This window comes from Charadrius vociferus, unplaced genomic scaffold, assembly GCF_000708025.1.
Source record: "Charadrius vociferus isolate BGI_N301 unplaced genomic scaffold, ASM70802v2 scaffold59, whole genome shotgun sequence".
Taxonomy (NCBI): Eukaryota; Metazoa; Chordata; class Aves; order Charadriiformes; family Charadriidae; genus Charadrius; species Charadrius vociferus.
This window is the reverse complement of record NW_009661371.1, coordinates 411373-423025: the sequence shown is the minus strand read 5'-3', so window position 1 is coordinate 423025 and position 11653 is coordinate 411373. Positions and strand designations below refer to the sequence as shown.

The window sequence follows — 11653 nt, the reverse complement described above, 5'->3', positions numbered from 1 at the left end:
CCCCCCCCCCAAATCCCATCAAGTGCATAATAAAAACTAAAACCTAGACATCCATGGTTTATGCAGCACTAGAAAAAATGATGCCTCCCAGTCCCAGCAACCTTCACTGCACACAAGAGGCCTCTGGGACAATTCAACCAGGTTTTCAAGTGAACAGCAGCTATAGATCAAATGAATAATGTCCTCTCCTTTCAAAATACAGCTTTGCATTCGAGCCCCTGTGAAGAAGCAACGCTAAAGGATGGCTACCAGCCAACCAACACTGTCAGACACTGCCTGGCACCAGACAGCTTGCAGAGGTCTCTGAGTGGAGACCTCTGTTTCAGCAACCACCCAACTCACTTCCAGAGCTCCTCCAAGTCACTGATTGCTTCCTTCTTCCTGCCATGCTTTAGTTTGAAGTTGGCAGCTTCCCTTATCAGCGACAAATGGACAGGAGACTTTGGCTGAAACACACAGCAACCATAATTAGTTCCTTATTATCACAGCATAGAGCCCAGGTGTAGCTGGCTTTAATGCCCTTGAGACCTGGCCAAGGAGAACCGAGTTTGCACCCTGTCATGCAGAAAGCAGACCACCTTTGCACCCTAGGATGTGAGGCAGAACTGCATGGGACAAGGCAGCTTGCTGCTCCACAATGCTGTCTAATCAGGGAGAAGGCCAGATTGCTATATTTGGGCACCCATTGCCCCCACTCTCCTAACAGACAGGAGCTGCTGCTCCCTGTTTGCAACACATCTCAAATAACGAAACAGTGATAAAATGAACGCTCACAAAAGAGGAGCCCACAGGTCTCCAAAATCCCAACTGGAGGAGCTGCTGGGGCTGTGCATCAACAGGAAAAGGCTGAGACAAGATCTTGCACATTAGCTCCTCTGGTCTGACTTGCCTGGAATTGCTGATACCACTGGATAGCCTGTGTGAAGACCTCGATTGCACTGTCAATGTCCTCTTCATGACTGTACATTGTCACCAAGGCAGACACCTGAAAACATTCAAGAGAGCTTATAACAGATCCTCACACAAGCTGTCTATACCTAGAGTCAGCAGTTAAATGACGGAATTTCCTAAAAGCACACTCAATGTGAGGTCCCTAAAAACCAGCTGTGGTAACAGGCAGGATACCCAGATGACACCTTCCTACCCAGGTCCCTCCCAAAGAAACATCCCCAGCGATCTTTCTCCCGTGTTACAAGCTTAACATTGCATTCACAGAAAAAACTTCTTGTCTTGACACTTTCTTTGCTTGCCACTGGACACAGTTTCATTAGAAACCCTTTTTCTTCCCCCATTCTCTATCCCAAGAGCTGTGAAAAAAGAAATCAGCACTGAAGAGATGATACAACCCAGTCACAACCAGAGGTGACCCAGGGTAAGGAGCTTGTATCGTTGACTGCCATATAAATGACTTTGATCATTCGCACTTGCAACTGGAACAGACCTACAACTGTCAGCCTCTGCTCAAGATGCTTACGCTGTACTCTTGAGCATTTTCAAGGTCATCAAGCTCTTCCAAATACCAGACACGGACATGCATGCAGACCAGGGTGATGCTGTGGGGATGGAACACATAGCACTTTCTCCCTAATGCCCGTTGTCCTAAAGCTGCTTCAAAAACTTTCCAACAGTACATACCAGGGAAGCAGCTGCTCCAGTCATGTTATGCAAGTAAATCCAGGCAACGCACAGGTCTGAGGGAGTGGGAACATAGGAAGAGAGTATGTCTGCTGACAGGCAGAGTACTTCTGTGGCTAAGTTCAGGTCACCTGGTGCAAGTTATAATTCCACCTTTGTCCAAGACAAGGAAGATGGGCTCAAAGTCCCTGCAGACATTCAGGTCAAGCGAAAGCCACGGGGAAGAGGCAACAGCGAGCAGGCAGTACAAAGCTGTGCTACAAGGGGAAAACCTCACACAGTTCAGACTGAGTTTTGCTTACCATACCAGGCTTGTGCTGAAGTTCTTCTATGCTCCTCAGGATCATGCAGGCTTTGGTGACGCTGCCTAGAAGACAGACAGGGAGGAACATGCTCTGAGTGGCATGGTAACATTTCACCCTGCCAGTGGCCTTCCAGCCAAAGATAAACAATGGGGACACAACAATCCCCTTCTCAAAATCTCTCTCCCATTTCCAGGAATAAAGGACAGGCCACCACACAAAGGACCTTTCTGCCTTCATCACATCCAGCAAGGGTTCAGAAGAAAGCTTTTGCAAGCAAGGTCTTCTCTTCCATAAGCAACTCCTGTGCTGCCCAACTGTATACAGAAATGGCACCACCAGGGAGCTCCACACTGCTCCCAAGACTCTCCTGCCCCAGAACAGGCTCAGCCCTATTATTCACAAAGACCGCGGGCATCTCTGCCAGGGATCTGTAGAGCCTGGACATCCAGATGTTAAGCTATGAGCTCTGTCCTGCCACAAAATATACAGAATACAAGACTGAAAGTATCTCTGTTCTGCACTCCCATCACAACAGTGACTGCAGCAAGGATTGCCCTAAAGCCTGTTTGTCTCACTCCATGTACCATTATCATGTGTAGACACTTCCCAACAAAGGAGAACACTGGATACCTTGAGCAATTTTTAGCTGGGCCATCGTCAGCTTGATCTCAGCTGCATTGGCAGGGTGCTGGTCTGCAAAGTCCTGAGAGTCAGAGGAAAGAACAATTCAACATGTGTGTGGGCACCAGGCTGCTTCTCTGGTGAATCATAACTCATGCTCAGTCACAGCAAGCTGGCAAGAGCCAAAGGAAGCTTTCCACCACAGGCAGGCTTCAGCACATAGCAGGAGAGGGCCCCAAACCATGCCAGGGGCCCATCATCCTCTCAGATTTCCATCCCAGGCCACTAGCTCCCTCCCAAAAGGAGGCTGTTGCAAACTGCTTGCAAGCAGAGCAGCAAACCCCACTGCTTACCCTAGAAGTCACCTACTACAGCTTCCTAAGCAAAAAAATCAGAGGTGCAAGGGAACTTGCACCCTTTAAAAGCAGCACGGTTCAGTTGGGTGTAAATGCTTTCCAGCAGCATTGCACCAAACCAAAATAAGCACAGTCAGATACCCCTGGAAATTTAAACCAGATGAAAGAAGCTAAGGGAAACAGTACACAAGAACACAAAGCACAAGTTTAAATAGAGCTTGGCTAAAGGAGTACTTTCTCTTAACCTACCTGCAGAAGCCCTACAGCCTTTGCATGCTGCTTCTCACGACACAGTTGGGCTGCCTGGATAAGCACAGGGAGGAGATGCTCAGGGCTCTGCGACTGCAGGCTTGCCGACAGCTTGCGGCACTGATCTGCCTGAGGAATGGGAAGAGAGAATACAATTTTCTCAACCTCTGCAAGCACCTAACACAGGACTAACATACCAGTTGTATCTGAGAAGAGATGCTAGTGATGGCTTCCCTGAAATGGGTATACAGAACCAACAGCCAGTACTCTTAGTAGCACTTTAGATGCATTTAAGAACCCCCCCAACCCCTTCTGTCTCCCAGTCATCTCCACACCGTCCTCTCTACTGCAACACTCAAGTCACTACACAACTGACTGTCTTCTTTTGGGGATGATTTTTTTTTTCTCCTCACTTATGTGCCTAAAACAAGTGCTCTTATCTTATGATACAGAACAGCTATATATCCAGTTTTACCTAGTCAAATTCCTGTGGAGAGTGCTAAATCTCTAGCTACTTACTACAGGTCAGTTTTCCCTACCTGGTTAGTGTACATAGCCAGCAAAGCTTTGTTGAATTCAATCGCCTGGAGCTGTTTCTTGGAGAGTTTATGCTCAACACCTTCTGCATTGGTCAGCTTCACCTTTTTCTTTGAATCAAAGACATTTTGGTCCTGGGGAAATCACACATGATAAGACTTCATTACGTTCCTTGAAGAAGAAAAGGTCTCTAGGTCTGCGATTTAACTACTGTTCAGGAAACAATCTTTCCTCATTATCCCCCTTCTCTCCACAGAAGCAGACAAGTAGGCCAAGTAACCACTAGAAAGGGCCACATTGAAAGCAGCAAGGTAATTCTATACCTTGTTAATTGTGATGATGTTATTTGCAATGACAGCAAGCAGTCCTACATCTGTTGGCCTGCAGATAAGAAAAGCAGAAAGCACATTGTTATTAAACAGTGGTCTCTACAGATGGAAGACTGAGTGTTTGTTTTAGAAAAGCCCTTACTTCAACTTGATTATTTGATTGTAGAGCTGTAGAGCGTCCTCTGTACGACCCTGCAGTTGCATGATATAAGCCATCTGACCATGAATAATGGCCAGTTCAGCCTCAATGTCTTCCTCTGTCACGTCCTGAAGGAAAATCAAGGCAAAAAGAAAAAAAAGCTGCCATCTCACCTCTCTTCCCCTGGCTTCAGCATTCTGCTGGCGAATGTCTATGAGCTCTCTTGGGCAGTATTAGCAGCAAAGTACCCCAGCTACTACAGATGAAGGTTGTAGCCAGAGCACAAATACAAGCATATCTGGGTTAAACCATGAGAAAATAAAACTTCACCTGCTCTTTCAAGAGTCTGAAGATACCCTTAACTTGTGCACTGAATCTGCCCGTCTACTCGAGCTAACGACAGTGACTACAAATTTCCTGTGTTTCCCACCATCCACTCAGCATGTTCACCCATAGTAGGGGTGGGTCACAGGGAGGTTTCAGACAACCCGTACCCATCCTGCCTGCACCAGCATAGGCAACTGTGCAAGGAACACAGCAGCAAACAGCCTGCAGTGTTACCTACACCTTTGCAACAACCATGATTGCTACCCCAGCTTCACAAGCTGGTACCAGCAGCAGTGGCAAGACTTGCTGGGTAATACTGCACAGCAGCTTTGGGTATCCTCTGGCTATCTGCAACACGCTTTATGGCCGCACCCTTGTTCACGGTGGTGTAAAGCGAACACTTTCCAGAACAACATCAAGAACTTACAGAGTCTTCTGATAGCGACTGGCGGCACAGCCCTAGAAGGGAAAACAAATTGAAGAACACAATTTAGAAGGCTTTAGGGGAAAACCCCAGCCTAGAAGTAAGGCAGAACATACATATTTTTCATGTATACCCAAAACTTCTGCAGCATTAGAAGGGCGTATTAGACTACACATCTGATGATAGATGGGACTGAGCATGAAGATAACTAGATGATGCAAAAGAAATACCAAATGCACAGCAAATACTGTTCCCCCTCAAAGCTGCCTTCTGAGAGCGGAGTCGCACACTTATTTTTTCTCCAGAACAAGTTTCCTTAAACCTAGCTCCCGATCTTTTCCATAGGGATCACTCGGCTGCAACTGCTCACCATCTTGGGAGTTATTTTAAGTCATGCAAGCATGCAATATTCAGATTACACTACCCTTTATGGGGCAGCAGTTCCATCAATTTTCAGTACACATATCAGTCACTTCTTAACTTTCTCACATACCTTACCAGAACATCACTTGTTTTGCTCTCCAAAGGACTACTATCACAGCACATATATTCAAATTACACATGCTCGATAAATCAATTGTATGGGAGAGCTGCTATTCTATCATCAAAATCAGGACAGAACTGACCTATTTATCTGCAAGAGCAATTAGATCAGAAGGAAACTAATTTTTCCTAACTCTCCCCCCAGCTTTTATTTTTTTTTTAAATACACACAAAATCCCCTTCCACCCAATAGAAAAAAAATCCTCTTCACAAAAAAAAAAGCTCGTTTGTTGGCGTATACTTATTTCATACCTAATTCAGACCATGAAGTATTTTTATTTTTTTATAGTTCTTATACATGTTTATATACATATACTAACAAAACCATGAGTTAGAATAGATGAAACACCTTATGCTTATGAGGACAGATTACACTCATGTCTATTTCCTACTTCAAAAAACTACTCAAAGGCACTGAACACCAATCAGGGGGCTGTAACAGAGCCAGGAGATCGTACACACCACATGGCTCTGGAAAAGAGCTCCAGAGCAACACTTCTACAAAAACCTCAGTTCTGTCAGGAACTCTCTGGAAACTTACATAACAAATCCTGCTGTTGGTCAGTTTTTAGATTTTCAAAACCTCTTTCTCTCTGATTAAGTGTGTCTATAAAGAGCAAGTAAATACTTCTATCACACAAAGCCTCCCTCTCACCTCACCATGTTTTTACCTTCTGCTTTCTGTAGTTTTTTCATTGCTTCATTCAACTTTCCTTGCCCAACCAACGCACATGCACTGTTATAACACAGCTCGTACGTAGCTTCTCGAAGGCCCAAATCCTCCTAGCAGGGAAAGCAAATGTAACACCGAATAAATACCCACTGATCTATGCAGATTTGACAGGCAATGGATACAAACTATAGTTTTCAGATACATTCAAACTATTCCTTGCAAAATAAATTTAGACACAATTTTAAAAGGGCACACATCTAGCAAATAAGTAACACAGTGCAAAGGGTCTTCCCTCACACTGCACAACAAAGTCAGAGGCAATTGACAAGGCAGCAACAAAACTCCAGCCTGAACCTGGGGACTACTTAGGCTACTGAAAGAGGGCAGGTAATAACCGCTACTCTAGAGAACTAGAAAGTGGATCCACAGCACTGAATAGAAAGCTGAGCATGCTGTGCACACTTCCAAGGACAAAGATTTCTGGAAAAAAAAAAAAAAAAAAAAGAACATTACGATCTGCACTGCTCATTAGCAAAAACATTCCCAAGCATGGCTGGGTGACCCAGACAGTTAGCTTTACCCTGGGCAAGAGGGTAATGAGACAGAGGAAAGCACTAGTCACCAGAGGTGTTCTGCCTAAGGCAGGCTCAGAGAGAGGCACTTCCTGCTCTGTGTGACATCTACTAATACAAGAGATCAATGATGAAGTATAACTCTTCACCCCTCAGAACGGTAACAGCATTTATTCCTCCATACAGGGGAAACCACTAGGTGGTCTTCAATACACTCAGAAGTCATTAAGAGACAGGAACACAGTTCTATCCTGTTAAAGATATATATATCTTATATCCTTTATTCCTCGGCTGTCACTCTTACACGCATACATGCACACACTTACTTACCGGCATCACCTTCTCCCATGTGCTTTGGGCTGCCACAACAGCAGAGAGATTAGTTTTTCTCTCTTCCTCATACTCATCCTGGGAGTTGCGGATGAGATCCCTGTACGCAGCCAGACAATCATCATAACGCTCCAACCTGTACAACTGAGAAGGGGAAGGGATTAGCCTTCAGAATAGTATTTTCTTGTGTATGCTAGTAGCTACAGCCTCCTTCCTCCGTCTCCATGGACTGGTAGCAGCAGAGCATCCTATGTTTTAAGATGAACATTATTAACATTTGCATCCACCTTTAAGGGCAAACTCTATAGATTACGATTGCAAGGACTGAAGCAATGACACCAGCTACCTGCACACAAATGGCACAGTTCTTACTCCTGAAAAAGCTTCCTTAAAAGCAGCAGCTTACAGTTTTGCCCTCAAACAGCCTTTTTCCAGATCAGATCACGTCTCTATGAGAGAGACTAAATTAAAAACGGTGTATTTTTCGGGCAGTGTCTGTTTCTAGCAGCAATAACATCCGAAAAACACACCGTTAATTTTAGAGTACAGTCAGTTAGAAGAAACTCAAGGGAAAAGTAAAATTACTGAAAAGAAAATTGGAAATGAGGACAGATGTCAGATCTTGCAAACCATTCCTGGACAGGTATCTAATGCAAGCAGATGGCTCAACCACAAATAAATCTCATCAGCTCTCTTCCATCCTTGATTCCCTCAGCTAGATAGCTATTATCAGGCCAGACCCAGGAAGGGAGAAGGAGTCACATATGTATTGCTTGGGGTCAGCAGCAATAAGATGATGGTTCTGCCTCCAGCAACGTGTGACTGAAGCTCCACATAAGTTGGAGAAGTTGGCAACTGTACCTCTCCTTACCTTCAAGACAGAGATGGAAATTCTGTCCCCATACTTGCCCCACATTAGAGGAGGGACAAGGCATCCAACACATGAAACTGCCACCAGGAAGAAAAGCTTGTAATTACCACTTGTCCATAAAGCTCCTTCAGTTTGTCTGTCTGCTGACTGGCACTCTGAATGGTCTTGAGAGCATTTTCAATACGATTCAACCTGTATTCACAGTAGGCCTTCTCAAAGGCAATAACGTCACTGCAAAGACAAAACAAAGGCTCATAGCAGGCACTGTAGTCCACATTCAACAGCATTCACCCATCTGAACACGCTTGTTTAGGCAGCCCTAATTAGTCACAGACTGCTACATTCCCAAAGAGCCAAACACCAGAGGTGAGCACATAATCCCAGATTACTGAATTATGTATCTGTTAAGCACTGATAATATCTTAAACGTACTTTGTGTTCAACAGAAAAGGAATATCAAAACTTCATCTAAAACAAGAGGTTCCTTTTTTTCTAGCGTCTCCAGACACACAGCATTTCCAATCTCCCCTGGCCTGCTACAGATCATGTGAATCAAATGCTTAAAAGGTAAAACAATACCAAATTTCATTATGTTACTCCTTCTTAAGGAGAAGACATATCATTACAGCAAAAGATCGTTACTGCAAACTTCCAAAGACAATTGACACACAGAAAGAAAATGGTGTAAAACACAGTCCCTGTTATAGTCTGATACTAAGTCAACGGTATCATTAACTTATTTTGAAATATCAGTGCAGCAGAACTGCAGCAAAAGCGCTTGCCAATGTTAACATAAAATTGGCTTCAAAGCAAGCTCACATCAGCAGGGAAACACTATCAAACAAGCAGAGCCTTGAATGCTATGTTCCACCTACCCCCTGAGTTACCACTTAAGCCAAAAGGAAAATTAATCAGCGATTCCCTCAGTTCATCATTGGTGCCACTTGTCACCAGCTATTTCTCAGTCTATTTAAAATTATCCCAGTCCAGCTGAGTATTAGGGAAGTCTGGAAACAAACAAACAGCATTAAGAATTAAAGCAAAGCCGTGGGACGGCCTCAGTGCAGGACAGGACAACTTCAAGGCACAGCAAGAACCACCACTTTCCCTGCTCTGCAGGATACAGGGACAGACACACAGTACAACCAAGCCAAAGAAATTATAGGGAGAACTCTGAAGGCAGTTGAATTTAGAGAAATTATTCCTCCTCCTCCCCATATACTGAAAAAACAAGCTAAAAAAAGTTAAATTAAACCCCTTCCATTCCAAGAAAGAAAGATTTGTGAATAAGGTAATTTTATTTTTTTTTCAGATGTGAACATAAGCGAGGATATGCTTCATCGCACTGATACTACAACACACTTTTCTAGGAAGTTCCTTAACAAGATGTCAATGGTTTAGGCTGGCCACTAAACAAATGACAGATGCTCTCTATTAACCTCTCTCCCTTCCCAGAGGGGAAGGGAAAGACAATAAGGGAGAGAAACTTACGGGTTGGAAAAAAACTAAGACAGCTATAATGAAATATTAACAATAAAAAGAAAAGATAATAATAAGAAAATAATGAAATATATACAAATGTATACAAAAACAGTATCGAGCTCTCACATCACTGGCAAGCACTGGGACTAGATTCAGTGGCAGATGGGAACTACATTAAAGAACTGGGTTCAGGAAAACACAGATCGGGATCAAAGGCAGAACAACAGAGTCCTCCTTGGACACCTGCCATTGAAAGAGGCTTGACCCCTTTGATCCCTCAGCTTTTATACTGAGCACGATGCAGACGGGATGGAATACCCTGTTGGTCAGTTTTGGGTCACCTGTCCTGTCCATTCCCCCCTGCAAGTGCAACCCTCTATGCTCTTCCGCTTCCATCCCTCCAACGTGGCACGTAAGAAAGTTAGCTGACCTTGGTTGTTATAGCACTAAGTATAAGCAAGAGCCTCTCTGCATACCATTCCTTGGTATTAACTATAAACATCAGATGTTATCATTGCTAGAAGCAGACATTGTTTGAAAAAATATACTGCTAATTTCAGAGAGTGCAGGCAGTTAGAAGAGACTTAACTGAAAAGTAACATTACTGAAAAGAAAGTTGGTTTTGTTCTATCTCAAACCAAGACACAAGAGCAGTACCTGAAATACAAAAATTTTGCTGCCAGGCAATTCTTGGGTAGTGATTTTCATCCCAGTCTTTGCACAAAGAGCCTTCTTTATTAGGAAGAAAATTAGAGTCTGCTTAATGACACAAATGGGAAGTTTGACTTGTTCTCAAACACAAGTTGTCTCCAAGGTCCTGATTTTGAGAACACACAAAGGGCTTGCACCACCCCGAAAGTTGAAGCAGTACTTTCAGGCTGGCAAAGAAGAGGACCCCAAGGAGCAGTATGATGAGACAGCCAAGCAAAGCTAACAGCTCACTGCCACTGGCAAGAGCTTCCCCCTCTTCTCTTCACTCCCCATGAGACCTGTCCTCTTCCCTTGTACCAGCTATGGTGCTCAACCACATCAACAAGCAGAATCAGCTCAAGAAGGTGGCTCAAAACTACATTAGGGAGAATCCCTTCAACAGTAACAGCAAGATGTTATACTGCCTCAAACCATCCAGACCACCTCTCACACCCAGAATAAATCAGTGTTTCACTGAGAAGCCCAATCCCAATGGCTCTGAGAACCTCCTGCTCTTTATTTTGCTACCTATTAGTCACCTCCACTGAAGCTGAAGCAGCTTCTCAAGGGCTGGCTGTTTCATATTTTGTAGAGTACAGCAAGACACAACTCACCTGGTTAACACTTTAGTGTGGGTGTTGATTACACCAAGGGCTTCCTTGAAGTTTCCGTTCTGGATAAGACACACAACTTTACACTGAAGTGCCGTCACATCGTCCTTGCTGATCTGCAGTACTGGAAGGGAAACCAGTTTCAACATAAGAATCTAACTCATTATCAGACACACTAAGGCTTTGTAAAAACCATATCTTGTTACAGTTTCAAAAACCCAGCACAGAGAGCAGTCATGTCAATTTAAAATGGTCCCGGCATGGCTTGCTTTGGCTCAGATCATGAAACAAATCCTGTCAGCATAAAAGAATCCAGTGTAAATACTGAACTTACCCCAAGTGACCACTGTGCTAAAATACCTTCAACAAGAGCTGCGCACACCTGGACAAACCTTTCATTGGTATTTCAATTCCAGGCAGAGAACACAGTGCCAAAACCTGAGTGCCACGTAAAGCATATACAGGAAGAAAAGCACCTGCTATAGAAAAACAGTATGGCTCTAGACAGGTAGTCACTTTATATGATACTACTTTCTGTCAGCGGAAGACAGTGAGGGAGAACGCACAGGGATTTGATTTTGATTTTGATTTTGACAGTGAGGGAGAACAGGTTTTGGCATTTGGTTTTTTCACCCGATCCCAACTCTCAGATCTGCTGGGACAGGAGATGAGTCCCTACTCCCTACAAAACTGCAAAGAGAGAACTTTTAGCCATAATGTGCCTTATAATATGCGATCCCATTTTGGACGCCTAACTATCAAAACAACACATGTCAATGGTGGCCTCTCACATGCGAGCAAGTTATCACTCCCAAGTCAGCTGGTCCATATGCTCAACACCGCTGCTTCAATTCCCAGGAGAAAAGCAGTTTTCAATTCCCAGGAGAAAAGCTGTTTACCTTCCTCCCACGACCAAACCTGAACGAAAACCCACGAGCAACACTGAGGGCTCGGCCCAC

The 11653-nt window shown here is 44.1% G+C and overlaps 1 protein-coding gene across 1 annotated transcript in view; it reads right to left on the bottom strand.

The window, feature by feature from the left end:
• SRP72 (signal recognition particle 72kDa) overlaps positions 1-10843 on the bottom strand; it is a 14295-nt gene extending 3452 nt beyond the window's left edge. Inside the window, exons 1-13 of the mRNA XM_009893752.1 lie at positions 10698-10843; positions 8019-8142; positions 7041-7184; positions 6137-6248; positions 4926-4957; positions 4175-4299; positions 4027-4084; positions 3706-3837; positions 3167-3295; positions 2571-2643; positions 1938-2002; positions 890-985; positions 343-446 (exon numbers count right to left, since the gene is read on the bottom strand). Of these exons, the coding sequence (XP_009892054.1) occupies positions 343-446; positions 890-985; positions 1938-2002; positions 2571-2643; positions 3167-3295; positions 3706-3837; positions 4027-4084; positions 4175-4299; positions 4926-4957; positions 6137-6248; positions 7041-7184; positions 8019-8142; positions 10698-10843 (1340 nt within the window). The remainder of the gene's footprint in view (positions 1-342; positions 447-889; positions 986-1937; positions 2003-2570; positions 2644-3166; positions 3296-3705; positions 3838-4026; positions 4085-4174; positions 4300-4925; positions 4958-6136; positions 6249-7040; positions 7185-8018; positions 8143-10697) is intronic.
• Positions 10844-11653: the final 810 nt, after the last annotated feature.